The sequence below is a fragment of the Anarrhichthys ocellatus genome, unplaced genomic scaffold (genome assembly GCF_004355925.1).
Source record: "Anarrhichthys ocellatus isolate YVR2014 unplaced genomic scaffold, GSC_Weel_1.0 scaffold8, whole genome shotgun sequence".
NCBI lineage: Eukaryota > Metazoa > Chordata > Actinopteri > Perciformes > Anarhichadidae > Anarrhichthys > Anarrhichthys ocellatus.
In genome coordinates, this window is record NW_022280038.1 from 8,971,472 (window position 1) to 8,988,368 (window position 16,897).

At 41.8% G+C, this 16,897-nt stretch overlaps 1 protein-coding gene across 1 annotated transcript in view; it reads left to right on the forward strand.

Moving 5' to 3' along the window:
• The first annotated feature begins 339 nt into the window (after window positions 1–339).
• luzp2 (leucine zipper protein 2) overlaps window positions 340–16,897 on the forward strand; it is a 149,667-nt gene continuing 133,109 nt past the window's right edge. Inside the window, exon 1 of the mRNA XM_031848593.1 lies at window positions 340–481. Coding sequence (XP_031704453.1) covers window positions 420–481 — 62 coding nt within the window. The 5' untranslated portion in view covers window positions 340–419. The remainder of the gene's footprint in view (window positions 482–16,897) is intronic.

Here is a 16,897-nt window from a genome sequence, read left to right on the forward strand (position 1 = left end):
TTGGGGGGGGGCAACCGGCACCAAACAATGACAAGAATGCCTCTCACACCAATAGCTGATGCTCAGCGGCCGCTGACATCATATCAGTCCCACATCTCCTTCTCTTGATTTCCGCCCCACCCGCTCCTTTCCATTAGCGAGTCGGTCCGTGTCCCTGTGTTATTTAAAGCCAGAGATCCTCCCTCTTCGCCCGAGCCCCTGCATTGCATTTGTCTGCCTCGCCGCTTGTGTGTCAGCGTGCGCCTGTGTGTGTAGGAGAGTGTGCTAATAAAACCCAGGCGGCCAGTGGGAGAGCTAGAGAGTCAGGGAGAGAGAGAGAGAGAGAGAGAGAGAGAGAGAGAGAGAGACACACACACACGGGGGGGGGGGAAGGCAAAAAGCATCTGAGAAGGGAGAAGGAACGGGAGTGTGAGACAGCTATGAAATTCATCCAAGCTATCTGCTTACTGCTTTTCTGTCCAGCTTTGAGCCTCAACACCAGGTAAGAGATCAATGAGGGGGAAGAGGTTTTGTTGTTTTTGTCAGTTTCACCCGGCTCGAGACTCTGGAACAAAAGAGGTGTATAGGTTCTAAAGCGTGCTGTTGGCAATCTTAGATCCCTAATCTGAAGGTCCGTCCTGCCAAATGCTGAAATCCGTCCGGGGCAGAGGCTCAGCATGTTGGGGGACTGAAAGACTTGAAAGGAGGAAGCAAGAGCTTTTTTCTTCTTTATCTATTCAACTATAGGCTATTATCTTTGTTAGTTCTGTGCAGGATGAGAGACAGTTGTCCTTTTGTGGCCGCACTGAATGCGATGCCTCCCTCCTGAATAGTGGTGACATTGCTTTTTTGGGGACTTTTGCTGCCTGCTGGTCTGGTAGGGCAGCAAGTTGAAGTCGAGGGGGGAAACCGGGAGGAAGAACAAGGCTACTTGTGTTGCAGTGTCTTGAAAAAGAGCAGGTGTGTGTGTGTCTCCATCTATATCCATATGTGTGTGTGTGTGTGCGTGGGATGTAAGGCTTTGGAAGAGTGATGGGCAAGGAGACTGAATAAGAGGGAACGCGAAGAATGGGGAGAAGGATGATTAATTAAATCATTGATAAAATCATCCTTCTTCTCCACCAGTGGCTGATACCAGTGCCTTAATGGAAACCAAGGCTTTGACTCTGCCATGGAGACATCACACGCAGGGAGGCATGCCTTAGACAACTTGCCTTTTCCTGTTTCTCCTCAGTGGACCCCAAAAAAACCCAAACATTTCGGATTCTGTTTTAATCTTTTATGAGGGGAATTAGCTGAACGCAGTTCCTGAGGAATGCGAGAACGATGGCTTTTAACTCTGTTAAATAGAGAAAAAACAAATTTTCCTCCATAGTGGCCAAACACATGGCTGGCTACTATGTGAGTTCTTTCTTCTGCCTCATGATTGAGAGAAGATAAACGTTTGCAAAGGAAGAAAACAAGGTTATTCCCTACATCCTACTCATTTATCAATGTCAGATATAGGCACATTGATGAAGTATGAGTCATATAACTAGGGGCTGTATTGACGTGTTAACCTTTAGCAGTTTGTAGTCAGTGAATTAAGCACTAACACACCTACACTTTTAATGCTCACATACATAAAGAACCTTCAGGCTACAGCTTTGGAAACGTCCAGCCCGTCTTGTTGTTTTGATTGTGCACACGGAGAAGCTACCTTTCTTTTGAAGCTATGGAAGTAATAAAGCGCTCGTTGATGTTGGATTTATTAAAAGACAGTCTGTGTCCGGGGGTTTATTTTTAAATTGTGTGCAGGCATCATCAGCACTTCGAGGTGATCTTTCGGGCACTAATTGGAGAGGGAGGCATTGCGCTGGTAATTTGGCAGGTCAGCACAGATTGTATGCTACCTCTTGGGGGGTGGGGGGGGGGGGGGGGTCATGAAAAGTAATTACCATATCCAGTCTTTTACTAGTTTGTTTCTTAACTCCACTCAGAAGGCTGTATTTTGTTAAGGGCATAGGGGGTGTACCAGGCAACGGTGGTACCTCTCTGACCTGAAATAGGGAGAGAAAAAACGTGCCAGATTCTGCAAAACAACATCTGCCTCATCTGCCCACAGGAAGCACAAGCTATGACCAGCTAATCTTAAAATGTTGTGATAGGGAAAATAATTACAACAATTTGGGGGAATTCAACTAATGAATATGCTCTGATTACAAGTGAAACAAGAACGTTTTTTATTTATTTATTCATTTTTTTACATCTCTTCATCTGTTGATTGAGCTCCAGTCACGTTTGAGGCTGTAATTTGGGGTATTAAATATTCATGTGTTTTCCGGAGCTTGTTCTGTGGAGTTTTCTCAGTTGTCATCAAGAAAAAGAAAGGAAAACTAAAACCTTGTAGTTGGAATTTTTACACTCAGACTGACAGGTATATATATATATATATATATATATATATATATATATGAACTTCACACTCGCTACTCCAACAAGTTCTACGGCTGTTGTCCAATCAAACGGCATATTGACAGTTTGTTTCCGGAAAGCATTGTTTAAGTCAAGCTTGATGTTTCCTTCCACATAAAAGGATGACCCTAAGTCACTTCCACACAGCGAGGCATTCGGCTCATTGATTAAACACTGGTATCAGATCGGTGCTCGTTATTGGCCGATACTCAAAGCTCAGCTATCGCTATCAGGACCCTAGTTTTAATTCAAAGAATTTGGCATCTACAGGGACAGCTAAATGTTATTTCATCACTTCAAGCATCCATGGTTGGATTCAGTAAAAAGGTCAAACTAGTTGATCACTTGTCCTCTCCATCATTGTTCCACTCCTCCTGCAGTGGTTGATATTTCGGCTCCCCTTCAATTACCCGGAATTAGCTCTGCTTTAGTCGGTAATTATCGACTACTTATCCTGCTATATGTTGTCTTTTGATCCAGCACCGCCTTACAGGGGCTCTGCTGGGGACATATAAGATCGGTTTTTTTTTGTTGCTGACAAGGTCAGGTCAGCAGTACACAATTCTAGATATTTGCTACGCTTTGTTTTGAAGGTACCTCATTCCAAACTCAAATTTCAGACATATTTCTTTTCAGATCATCAACACCACAAGCAAAGCTGGGGGAACGCTGCTTTTGAGCCATCCTAACCTTTTGTTTTTGTTATTTTTGAGCCCATTGGTTCCTCAGACTGTCATATTTTTGTCGTTATCCTGGAGGTCGAGGGCTTATCATTTGTGACATCCTCATTTCTTGCTGTAATAGTGTAACGCTGAGCAGGCTGACTGCTAGGTGCGCTCGCAGCAGCAAAATGAATTGTGACTCCAGCTGTCTCGTCCATTGCTCTGCCTCGCTTTGCTCCATTCACTATCATCACATCGGCGGTGCATGAGAGGATCCATTTCATATGTTAACATCTACTGTGGGACCTGATAGAGTCGCCTTAAGGAACGCAGAACTAATGAAACAGGAACCATTCAAATGTGAATGTTTGAATGCTTTGGTCTGCACTTAATTCTGCTTTACAGCCATCAAATCCAAAAGGCTTCTCTAGAGGCTTTCTCCGTGCCATAATGGATGCTGAATATACATTGTGTTTTCACGATCTCTGTAAAATGTACAACATGTTACTTTTGCTGCTCATATAAGTGCTTGATTAAGATGGATTTCATTTTAATGAATAGAGTGGATTACTCATAGGCCACGTAATAAGGGTTCAGGGCTATGTGTCATCACGGAAATCAATTGGCACTCAGCCAGAACACAAGGCCGCCACGACGCTAGTCCCGTGAGGTATGACTGTCCACGTCTGGGTCAGGGTTGCGGGGGGGCTACAACAATAACGCTGCTCTTCTGCATTTGGCTTGTTCTCTCTTCTCCAAACAGATCAAACAGCTCCACAGTCTTAACACTTTTCTAATATTCCCTTTCAGGGCGTTTTCCTGGAACATATATGACACATTTTCTAGACACCGTCTTTGACGTCTCGTACCTTAGCGGGCTCCTCTTGGCAACGGTGATATCTGGTGGGATCTCCACAACATCAAATATTTCTGAGTATTTTGGACGACTATTAAAAGGACTACAGAGAGCCTTGCATTATACATAGAGCGCAGACGCAGCCGTATCGCTTTATCTTAATATCTGCCTGTGGATATGAGCATATTATGAATTAAATGGAGTCTCTCTTTAATGTTAGAGAGTCGGACATGAGAAGGATGATTTTTTATGAGAAGCAACAGTTAATGACGGCGACAGGATTATAATAAAGCCTACGGGGTGTTGCTGACCTTGGGCTGTTTCCTTATACGATAACATTTTGTCATAGCAGTATTAATGTCCTTTTATCCATTCGGGACACTGTCGGCAGTCGCACCAAATATCATGTCATCATTTCATCTCAATGTGGGTAGAAACAGGCCACTATTATTTACGTTTATTCATCACAGAAAGCGTCTGCAAGGATAGAGCGTCTCATTTATGCGACTGCTGAAAGCTGCTCGGCCTCCCCTTCATTCATCACAACGGTGGATGCCTTCTTTTGTCTCAATCCGTCACATGTTCGCTGAGTGGAAAACATTCCGCAGATCATCATTTGCATCCGATCAATACGTTCTCGTGAGTGACGGCGGGTGAATCCAAACATGATGTACAGTGGCGGCGAGAAACTCCACATGATGTCTCGTTGAACGAGCACTCGCGGGGCGGACTTTTGTTTCGCTTTGCACTTCATAATAATGCCGAGAGGAAACATACAGAGTCACAAATATTGTCTCCCGCATCGGGAAACTGAGAATTGACTAGAGGTCGAGCGTGGAACTGATGTGGAATTAGACCTAACTATTGACCAATGTCAATCTATACACTGATGGAGTGTAAATGGTTAGCAGGGTAATGACCAAATGGAAATAATCCGCCTCTTATCCCTGGGCATTGTTTAGCCCTCGGGTGAAAAACAAAAGCTCTCCTATATTTTCTTCCTTTAAGTGCGCCTGTGTGGCCATTCGCCTCGATTGCTATTGAGTGAGAGCCTCCATCGTTATCTAAATGAACTGGTGCTTTATTTATACCCCAAGACATCGTGGAAGCGTGTCTGAGCAGACACCCTTGTGTAAACATTTATGCATTTTGCAGAGCAGCAGTTTGGCGGAAAGTGGTTTAAAGTGTCCGACCGGAGTGACGGGCCACCTTACAAGATGGGCATCTGTTTAATTACCGTGCAAGGGCGACCTCCGAGTGACTTTTAATTTTGCAGCGGCAGCGATCTGTGTCACGATTGGGCCGGTGCAACATAAACCATCTGGATGTGTGGAAGTTAAAAAAAAAAAAAAAATCGTAATAAAATTGGCACGATGTCACATCCGCAGTCTGTATGTCATGCCTTCAAATGACATCTACGGTAAAGCATCATTACAAATATGACTTCCCGTAGTGTGTGGTCTCATCAAGATGGGAGAAAATGATATTTGGCAGCCCGGTAACGTCCTCAGCAAAAAAAATCAGACTGGATGATAATTGAAATTCAAAGGAAAGGGCATAATGGTCACACCATAGCAACCGCATTGAACACATGCCAGTAATGAAGTGGGCCACAATAAACAGAACCTTGGGTGTCTCCTAATGAGAAAGTAATTAAACGCACCACAATCAGCGCGAGGTAAAGAGTGGCCAGACATTTTATATTCAGGGCCACATTTCCGGTACCGTCCTGCTCACATTGCTCTCAGAAGAACATTTGGAATGACAGCAGTTATTTGCTCTTCAAACACTGAGAGCGTGTGTCGTAGGTTCCTGGAACACAAGGTTTTTATCGCTGAACAGCATCATCTTGTAATGTGGCAATACGACAAACTGAATATTTGCTTGGTGTAAAAAAGGTGCATGTCTGGGATGATACGATGGAGGGTGTCATCTTAAATTACAATATATAATTGGTATTTTTTAAAGTAATAGGTCATTTCTTTAAGGGTTGAACAGTGAGTTTAATGTTTTCTTGACTTTCACAGTTGAATCCTATCAGACCTTGCCATTAAATTGAATTTTAAAGGCTTCAAACTAAATTATAAGAAACTTGCCTTCATATCATCAATAGCTAAAAGACCGATTACGAAGGGTAACAGTGCTGACGGAGCTAAACCTGAAGGGAAACCGCAGGGGGAGCGCTAGCCTTCCAGGACGATGCCCTCCTGCCACCGTTATCACCGGTAACCTAGAAACGTTTTTTTGTGATGTCACAGAGACCTTTGCCCACCATCATCTAATCAGTTCATTCTTGAGTGCAAGTGGATTGTTTCAGCCTAATTTGAAGAAATACAAAGAAAGACAATGAGAAACATTAACTTTGATTGGTTCTCGGGCACCCGACAAATGTTTACTAACCTTTTGGCTCTGCTCTGGTCTCCATTATCAAAGAACATATTTAGCTCTTTAGCTTGCTCGATGTTCACTTGCAACTTTATCTCTTGACTTGTGCTGCTGGGCAGGTAGGTGGAGTGGCTTTTGAGAGCTTTCTTTCTGAAAACAGCTGCTCGCTGCCGCTGGGAACAAGGTTGAGAGCTGAGTTTGCAATCTGTTGAACTAAAACAAAGCTGAAAGATGCTAAAACACTCTCTGGTACAGTTTCTACTCGTGTCTCTATCTCACATATCATATAGCTGTTGATTTAAGCATGCTATAGTTCTGATGTGAATCTTTATTGCTGTATCAACCAACACTTTATTCCACTCCTTTGCTGCTGTCAGTATTGATATTGGCGTTGAGTTGTCACAGTCTCCGTTGTAATTGGCAGGCACTTAATTGCTCAGTCCCTGTAAACATGATGCTCATGTTACGTCAGTGATGAGTCATTAGTTGAAGGCTTGGCTTTTTGTTTTACAGTGAAGAGTGAGATGCATAACCGTAATAAACAAAAGCTGAGCGCCGCATATCAAATGCCTCTGTCGTTGTCTGCCGAGCAGCTATTCCATTAGAAGCTGGAGGAGAATGCATCAGATAATTGCTCATGTATGTGGACTGATGTTCGTGGCCTTTCATATGTTCTTTAATGGAGATGTCAGTGTTGGCATTTCGATTTAAGTCGACGTGTATTCAACTTCCACTCTTTGTATGATTTCATCCAGTTTGGATGTGACATCTGTGTGAGATTTAGATATAGGGTCTTTTTATTTGTCTTTCTGATGCCAGTCGAACAGTTTAGACTAGTCGAGCTGCAGCTACTCATTATTTTCATTAAGTATTTATCTGCTGATTATTGTTTGATTAATCGCTTGGTTTATAAAGTGACAGAACAACTGTGAGAAATACCCGTGACATTTTCCCAGAGCCTTTGTTGATGCCATAACATGTCTTGTTTTGTTCCACCAACAGTCCAAAACCCAAATAGACTGAGTTTACAATGATATCAAACTGAGAAATCTGCAAATCCTTGTATTGGAGAAGCTGGAACCAGATGATATTTAGCACTTTTGCTCAAGAAATGATGATAAACTGATTACAAATTCAACCTCAAACCTTATTAAAGTAGTTGTTGATTCATTTCTCTGTAGATCGACCAATCAATCATTGCAGCTCTACTGTTAAAGCTGAAGTCTTCTCTACTGAAAATCTGAGGCCCAGAATATCAAGGCAGCAATTTTATTTTCATTTCGACATAGTTCTACGTTTCTAGTACAGAATGGTTCTTGACACGTCTTGATGCTTCTTCATTCTCAAATTCCTCATGTTTTCAGATTCTCAATACCATACAGGATTCCTCAGGAAGGCCTGGAGGCAAGTTCATTACATCTGGCACAAATGTCCACTTGAAATCAAGGTTAAACTGTTTGGTCGTCAAAGGTCACTGTGGCCTCACAAAACATGCTTTTGGTCATAACTTTTTGGACAATTCTACACAAATGTAAGCAATGACATTTCGGACAAACATTACTGCAAGGCAATCATTTTAATTTCCTTTTGACCGCATTCACCACAGCATAATTATTACTAATGGGAATAATAATACATAGATGCAAAGTCTACAAGTAAGATGAGTGTTGTGGCACATTGTGTTATACAAAGATGTGTTATTGGACTTATTGGGTATGAGCAGACACTTGAAAACTGCTACTACCATACACTATTTTAATATTCCAAAGGAGTATTTTGCTCCAGTGCTGAATCATTCAGTATTTTAATCAAGCCAGAGTTTTAATATCATGAGTCACGCTGACATAGAATTTAAATGATTTAAATGATGACGCTGATCATCGCAGTCAAATTACCGAATGATATTAAATTATATTTTTAGGCTGTTTCAAAAGAAAATTGTTTAAATTTACATAAACAGTTATCAGTTAGTTAACAATTATTTACAACAGTTAACAACAGTTAGCTCAAGAAAAACACCTCATTTAAATGTAGGAACTGAATGACATGAGCAGAATACAATTTTGTTTCTCTGCGGGCAAGTTCAGTGCAACTATCAATATAAATATATATATATATATATATTGACCAAAAACGTTGTTTGTTAACATTTCCTTATGATCCTGGACAGTTTGGGCATTGCAAACACACTCTCATGATATTTGCCATTAGAATTCCCATTGAGACATTTTCTCTTCCACAAGTCTTCAACATTATATATAATCCTTGCAAATCCATTGATTGCAATACACCGAGTTTAAATGTCAGCCATGCATGTCAGTCAGACTGAGACAGATGAAAACGTTACCTTGGAATGATTTTTATCTCTGTCTCCCAGCTGCTATTGGGTTTATTTTTTAAAAACTTTTATTTAACGGACTTGCTAAGCAGACACCGTCTTTCCCAGCAACGCCATGTTTCGCATTCATTCAGTTACACTTATTTACTCTGTGGAGCTGCCCTTCACAGATCACATGGTCTTCCATTGAACAGCTCCACTGAAGCGGTTACTTTGGTGCTTGCTCTACAGTCATCAGGGGGTAGAATTGGAAGAGGGGTTACGTTTTTTTTTTCTTGGGATTCCTCTTTCAGTCACAGACTACTTCTCTAATCAAGCTGCCACCAGCAATCAATCCATTCGCCGATTTCATTCTTTGCTGCAGTTTTAATTGGCTCACTATGGAATGAACCAAAGTGCTCAGAGACATTACTCAGAGTATTAGAGGGATCAGATGATGTGAAGTTATTGGTTTTGGAAGAAAGAAGAGAAGAAGAAGAAGAGACTCGTGAATAATACAGGTTTACCCACGATGCTTAGATCATATAAGAAAAACACGGAGAGCGCTCAGTGGTTGGTCCTTTTTTATTAATATATTTATTGTGTCACAGCGTTTGTCTTCTCTCTACTTCTGTTGTTTATGTCTGTTGAGACTGCTCTGTTTTGCTAAAGCGTTCATTAGTATTCCGATCTGTCGTTAGTTTCCCCATCATTCAAAATGTGTTCTGGTTTATCTACATTTTAAAAGCCACGGCAGCATTTGAAAGATGCCTGTCTTTTGTAATGGAAGCCTATTGACGGTTCAAGTGGGATGTGCGTGTACATATATACAGCACCTGTCTGAACAATTTTACACACTAAAGGAAATATAACCATGTGGCACATGAAATGAGAATAAGGCCAAAGGACACCAGCACAGAGGTGGATCAATTAAGAGAAGTAAAAACGGTATAATATGAATAGAAACAGATTTCAAAGATTTCAAAGAAGCTTAATACCTACAGCGTCTGAGTTCAGTAGGCAGAGAGCTCCATAGTGGGGGGTCTCCAACAGCAAAAGCCTGATCCCCCTTTGTCACAAACCGTGACCTGGGACTTACCAGCAGGGCTCCATCTGTGGATCTTGATGGTCGAGGGGGCATATACCAGGTCAATAAATCAGAGATGTATTGAGGAGTGAGGCCGTTTCAGGCCTCAACAGTGAGCAATACATTTTTTAAATCAATTTGAAAACTAGCAGGGAGCAAGTGCAGCGAGGCAAACACAGGGCTGATACCTGAGTACAGTGCACCGCAATAATCAAGACGAGAATATATATAGAAACTTTTTAGAAATTAACAGTTGATACAAAATACTTCATTTTAAAGATTAGCTTCCACCGGAAGTAACTTGACTTAACAAAATGTTTGACATGATTATTGGAATAGAGGTTAGTATAAGATATAACCTCAAGATTCATTGCAGCCTGCTTAATGATATTTGACAACCCTAAAATATTAGCACCAAAAGAGCTGATGGAATTAGCTCTTTCATTGGATTTAAGAACATTCTGGGACATCATTTAATATCAGATAGCTGGGATCTGTGAGTTTTAATGGCATATTTAACCAAGTGTCATAGAAATGGTGAAGCCCAGCGTGATTTTGAGTAACCTGTCCAAGAGGCAGCATGTATATAGAACATAGAAGGAGACCAAGAACGGAGCCTTGAGGGACACCACAACTCAACTAAGCCGTTGAGGAAGTAGAGTTACCGGGAGCAACAAAAACAGTTCTGTTGGAGAGGTATGAGCGTAGTAAGCCAAGAGCCAAGCCCTTGATGCCTTCCCAAGTGAGAGGATACTATAATCCACTGTGTTCAAGGCAGTGCTTGAATCTAAAAGAGCTACAATTGAGCAGTCACATCTGTGTGCAGTCAGCAGAATCCAGGTTCTAGGTAAATGCATATACAAAATGAAACATTATTTAAAGGTTTTCTGAATCTGCTCTATTGATTTAATCTGCAGGATATGATTTTACATGGTAAACATTGCCGGAATAATGAAATCTTTGGATGAAGACTGAGATATGTGTAAATAGTTAACATATTCAAGCAAGTTATGTTATGCCATAAGGCGTTATCTATAATAATGGTCCAAAATGATATATAATAGTTTTATGTCTTGGGGGTGGACCCCCCAAACCTCCACCCCACATTTTCACTGGTTCTTTGTCTGTGATGTTTACAGGTTTTTCACTGAAAAGACTGATCCTCTCATGTTAATGCTGTGCACACAGGACTACTTGGCTCAACAACCTATGCCTTGACTTATTTTTGAGGTATTATCTTATAATGACGAGTTTCATATTTATTGTATTCATTGTAATTCAGTCATTCAATTCATGTTTGTCGTTGTCCATTGACGTGGGTTCTGAATTTTAAGTTGCCTGGGCTATTTGCGAAGAGAAGTAAGCAAAGGTATGCAATACGTCCATAGCCCCGGAGCAAGGCATATTAAGCTGCGCTCATACGGCGGTCACAGCTGATAACACCGTCCTGACCGACAGTGATGTCGCAAAAGTGTAGCGCCCACCCTCCAGCCCCCCCTCAAGTAAACACTGCTAACTCTGCAAACTTTTCCCCGTTGTTTGCACTTTTAGTGCCGTTAGCTGTCAGCCGTCGCCATGTTGAGAGCCATTGAGAGGCAATGCAAGTGCTCCCACTCTTCTTTAAACAACCATTTGTAGATTTTGTGCTATCCAGGTAGTCTGAGGAAAGTTAGGACATCAGTTCAAACTATTTGGTAAGAAATAACCAGAGATTATACAGGAATAGATACAGTGCCTTGGTATACACTATGGCACCCTTTGTGACGACATTCCTTTTGTTAAACCCTAAACATTGTTATATCGCCCAACAGAGCCGCTTTTGTAAAGGCAATTGAACAAGCATCAAAACCTGCTGCATACAGCTGTTGTTTGCACACAGCACAATGAGGGGCGGGGATTCGCTTTCTTGCAGCATTCAGGGGGATCCGTGTCCCCATCCCATTATTGCAGAACAGGCTGTTTCAAGCGAGCAGCACTGCATCAGATTAGTCTCTTTCTGCTATAGTTTGGTTTCTGTGCTGTTGTGATCCATTTCAAGCTCTTTCGAACCACATGGGTTATTGCAGTTGAGAATGAAGCAAATTTGAAATTAATTTGGTGCGGTACAGCGGACTAAGTGTAATCCTTCGCGTAGGTACCATGTCGTTGAGTAATTGAGGTCTGATCAGTGTTGAGAGCACCGGTTGGATGAGTGTCGGAGCTGCCAGAATTGACTCCACAACTGTCAGTGGCCTTGAGCATAATTCAACAAAACATATTTGATGCGAGTCGCCCACTTGATTACTAAGCTCTTTCCTCTAATATACAAACCAGCTAGAGTACCTGCAAAGGCCCTCATGGTATATGGCACACGTTGGAAAAAAAACCCTGCGTCTGACAGCGATGTACTGTCAATATTCAAGGGCAAACAAAGCTAAACTAATGTTCAAGAGCTGAAATTGATTCCCAAATATATCACATAGAGCTGCCAAACTGGTGCTCGTTTTTCATTTCCTACTTTTTATTAACCCCTCGGTGTTTGTTCGGTGCTCTCTGCTGACTATACTGTACATCACAGCCGAGCTCCAATGTACCATTTTTCAAGAAACATAATACCTCCTTCTTTTGGTGAAGGCTACATAAATCTGAATCCTTTATCAGCCGCCAGCACACCTCTTCGAAGACGCCCGGATGGATTCTGCTATGTTTATCTAATCATTTCCTGAGCATATTCTGGTGTCAGGATCCATCCTGTCTGACAAGTGCTGGTTCCATTCGAGTCCCCTATCGCCCTGTTTTTCCAGTGTTTCGCCATGACACCTGACTGATAAGTGTGTTGTTCGTTGTGTGTGTGTGTGTGTCTGTGTGTGTGTGTGTGTCTGTGTCTGTGTGTGTGTGTGTGTGTGTGTGTGTGTGGAAAGGGGCAGGATTTCAGCAGTGACACACGCCGTTTACCACATAGCCAATGCTTTTGTTTTATGTTTTGATTGAGGATTTTATGCCGGCAGATGTCAGTATTTGATGGCACTTTTGAGACTCACGCTGACTCACTGCACAAGACAAAACGCTGTCTTGAGGAAATGCGAAGAGCACGGATTTGTGGCCACTATGAAACTAAGGCCGGATTTAAATTAGAACCATATTTTTTGCCTTTGTCGGAATTTAGATTTTACTGTGCATTGATGGCATCACATTAGCAATGTGCCATTTTTAACCGTTTGTCAAATCTCCAATCAGATGTCTCTCCTTCGTGAGCCTGGCATTACAAAAGAAACATCCTGTGGCACACAGAGTCATAATTCTTGACCCTGAAACGAGTCTTTCCGGGCGATGCTTATTGATAAAAGGGGTTTTGTCATTGCCAATCAATTTTTAGTGTCAGGTTTACTATTTGGCAACAGATGGAAATGCACTCATGCAGTTCAACCTCTTGCTGATTGCATCTCTCTGATCAATCTGTGTCCCGGATTTTTTTTTTTGTTTCGCTCAAGACAACTTCAAACTATCGGAGAATAAAGAGGATGTCCGAGGTTACAAAACGTGGTCTCTCTTTCTTTCATGTGTGCACGCATGTGCATTGGACCCTCACCGCCGGGCACAGAGAGGGCAGCGAGAGGGTGTTATGTTGCTGAAGTCCACCACTCCCATTTGCCTGTCTGTCAGACGTCTCGCTTGGCTGAGCTCCACACAGTGATGGTGTTGACAAAATGACAGGAGGGGGGCACACTCCAGCGAATCTCAATTTCTCTGCAAAGCACCGTTTCCCCCGTCCCCCCTCCTGAAGCGCCCACACCCTGAAACAGTAAAGGAGAGAGCCGTAGTTTATATATAAAAGGCAAGATTTGAATAGTCACAAAAAACACACAGGGCTGCATGCGTGCGTTAAAACATACACGACACAGTTCTCTTATACAAGCATATTGTGCATGCACTGTGGGGGGAATTACAATCCCAGCAGCTGCAATTAGTTGGCACTATTAAAATGCTCCTTGACGTTTTATCACAATGACAAGGTGGTGATGGTGTGTGTCTACGTGCAGATCGGTGTCGTCGGTTCACACAGATCCGGTGTTCTCAGAGCTCTCCCTCAGCTCGCTTGCTGTCCTGACTTGACTGCTGGGATTAGAGACGCATTCTAATGTGTCTCTAATCTTATAATCTGTCTAATAGGGCCGCAGTTGCACTGCAGCCCTTTGGTATACTGGATAAACACGGTGTAAATTGGGGGACTGTGGATCTTTTTGGGGACACTGGGTACAGATCTGAACCTGAATCTATCCGTACGATTGATGTCACAACTCACAGTGTTGCTGTTTGTAGCTGCGTTATGCGTCTGGAGTTGCATTCACAAAACTCACCTCAGATGTTAAATGTGTTTCACCACGCAACCTCCCTGGCGTGTTTAGCAAAATTAGCATTTGATGACAGGTGTGTGGATTAACACTTTATTTAATGAGCTTTACCAAAGTCCCTGGAGGATGAATGCGGGGGATTTGGGATTATACCTCCAGGGTACTGTTAAAGATAGGCAAATGTAAAGTCCGTGCTCCAAATCTGTTCAAATGTGTCCATGTCCTCATCTGCACAACAGGATTACTAAACAACATCACAGCAGCACCTTTGATAGTGTGCACGTGCCTTTCTTGTAGAGATCTCAATCTAACAATATGTGAGTAGTAAAATTCCTTCTTTGTAAAATAATTGTTATGAGGGCGTTGATTGCTGGCTTAGCTGGAAATACATACACAAGGTTGTTTACAAGGCAGCAATCTCCAAGATAGCTTAGATGTTCTCAGCGTTATCGAGGAAGATGCTTTTGATGGCGTGGTAACATAAAGAAACTTTATTCAGATTTGTTATGAGGTACTTATCCATCGTCAGTGTATTATCTACAGCAGATGATAGTCTGCACGCAACCAGTTTGGAGAAGTGAGAGCAAAGCGATGTAAAGATGTGGACGGCGGCAGCAGCAAAACATATTATAGCTACTGAAAAGAAAAGCCCACCTAGAAGTAGTTTAAATGTCCAGACAGCTCTTTCTGTCCGGGAACAGAGCCTTTATGTCCAGCTATGCTTTCTCCAAAGCCACCAGACTCCATTCACAAAAACAATAATTTGACCTCGCAGAACAAGAAAGGCTACTGGTCTACTGCTCCCTCAATCGGTTAGTTTGTTTGGGTTATCGTGTGACTTTGGTGAAAGGGAAGTAACCCTTTAAAACACCAAAGAAATAATAGCAATAGCAATAACACAAACAAACTAATCGAAACCTGACTGGATAAGTACCTCATCCTCACCCCAAAAAACTATTTTAAAACCCTTCAATGAATGCTTGATACTTTATCTCTGTGGCATTTTTGCAGCTATAGCCAATCAATGTATTTATACAGTTTCCTTCTAGGACATAGTGCAATGCATACAGAGTATTCTCAAGGTTGTTATCCCTGGTTAGTATGACAATATCGAAATATACCTCAAGTAATAAAGACTATTGTTTTTGTAACCTCTAATTATTGTCTTTTGTAATAGAGTCCCCGCGGTGGACACGATTTTGTGGATATATGAAAAGACATTCATTTGTAGAATACATTTCCTGTGAGATCAGGCTCACAAATGAGTTCCTCTTCTTCTACCAAAGCTGTGTTGCCATATCGCCGCATCGTACAGTCAACATTACTCATTTTGCTTTAAATGCAAGTGGATATGAATATCAAAAATGCACCATATGTGACCAACAGTCGTCACATTCAAACACTAAAATATATAGATCTGCCCTTCAATCTTAAAAATCCACAGCATTGTTTTTTTCATGCTCAAATTGGCAACACTTAAGACTTAATGGTTAAAAAGATGTTTTTATCACAGAAGAGATCTAAATACCAAAAACCTTCAAGCAATTTATCCGAGTTCCAAGTCCACTTTAGTTACTTTAACTCACTGATGCAGCATGTGATGAGAATATGTTATCACCTCGCCTGCAGAGCAGCAACCTGAAACATGCTTCAACAAACAAAATAGAAGTTCACTCAGCGTGTTTGAGTGATGTTCAGGAAGTTCAGCATTTCACCTCGAGACCCTAATCAGACGCATCACAAAGTCACGTGGGTTTGGACACCATAACCTGTAGTGAGTGCGAATCTGCACTACAAAGCGCATCGTGTCTGCCCACCTACAGGCGTTATGAATAATTTGCATCTGTTGCTAGAAGTGGTTTAATTAATGTCTTCATTCTGGCGAGTGAATTATGCATGCTTGTCTTGTGAATTCCAAATTGTAGAAACAGGTCGGTGGTGTTTTGCACAAGGAACTTTTGATTAAACTAAAATCATACAGATATCTTGTGAAGCATCTATCTCAATAACAATATCAATAATAATGATGAGGTTTCCTTAAGACCATTTGCACAACAGGGGTGTGACGAAAACAACCAGCTTTTATTGGCTTTTATTGTGAAAGGTAAGACCGTAAGTGGGTCTGGTATGCTCTGGCTTTGTCAAGGTTGAAAGGAGTAATGAAGTTTGCCGTGTTCGTTAGTTAACGTACACTATAGTGTCATTTTAATTAAATAAGGCTGTTCCAAACGTCCGGAAAATCAACATTGTTTCATGAAAAAAAAACTCACTTTTTTTCCACGTAATATTCATGCGAAAATTGTCATGACAGAAACGGTAGGAAAAATATATTGACGTGTAAATGAATCACAACGTTGGGTAAAGGCCTTTTCTCTCAACGATTTACCAAATAATCTGAAGATGAATCTATGATAAATATAGTTGTTGCATTCTTTCAAGTAATCAGAACATATCAAAGTAGCTTCTACATTTTTTTGTTTTCTGTGTTTCTGCAAATCCTTTTTGAAACCACCGTACAAATGAAATCCTTAGAAATTATAGAGAAACCAAAGCTCCACAGGAGATCCGATACATGGGATGCGAGACGATGGTGTCGAGCTGGAAACCTGACAGGTTGGAAAGACATGAACAATGGTCATCTGTGGGAGTTAAAAATGTGTCCCCGCTGGACACGACCTTGTCAGTCTCCTCCTTATCAGCCTCGATCCACACAAAGGGGGGGTGTTGTCACCTGCTGTGGGCATCGACTGCATCTCAGTGGGAGCGACTCTCCGTACGCCCGGACTCTCCTTGAATTGGAGAAGACGCTGAAAGAGCCAGTCCTTC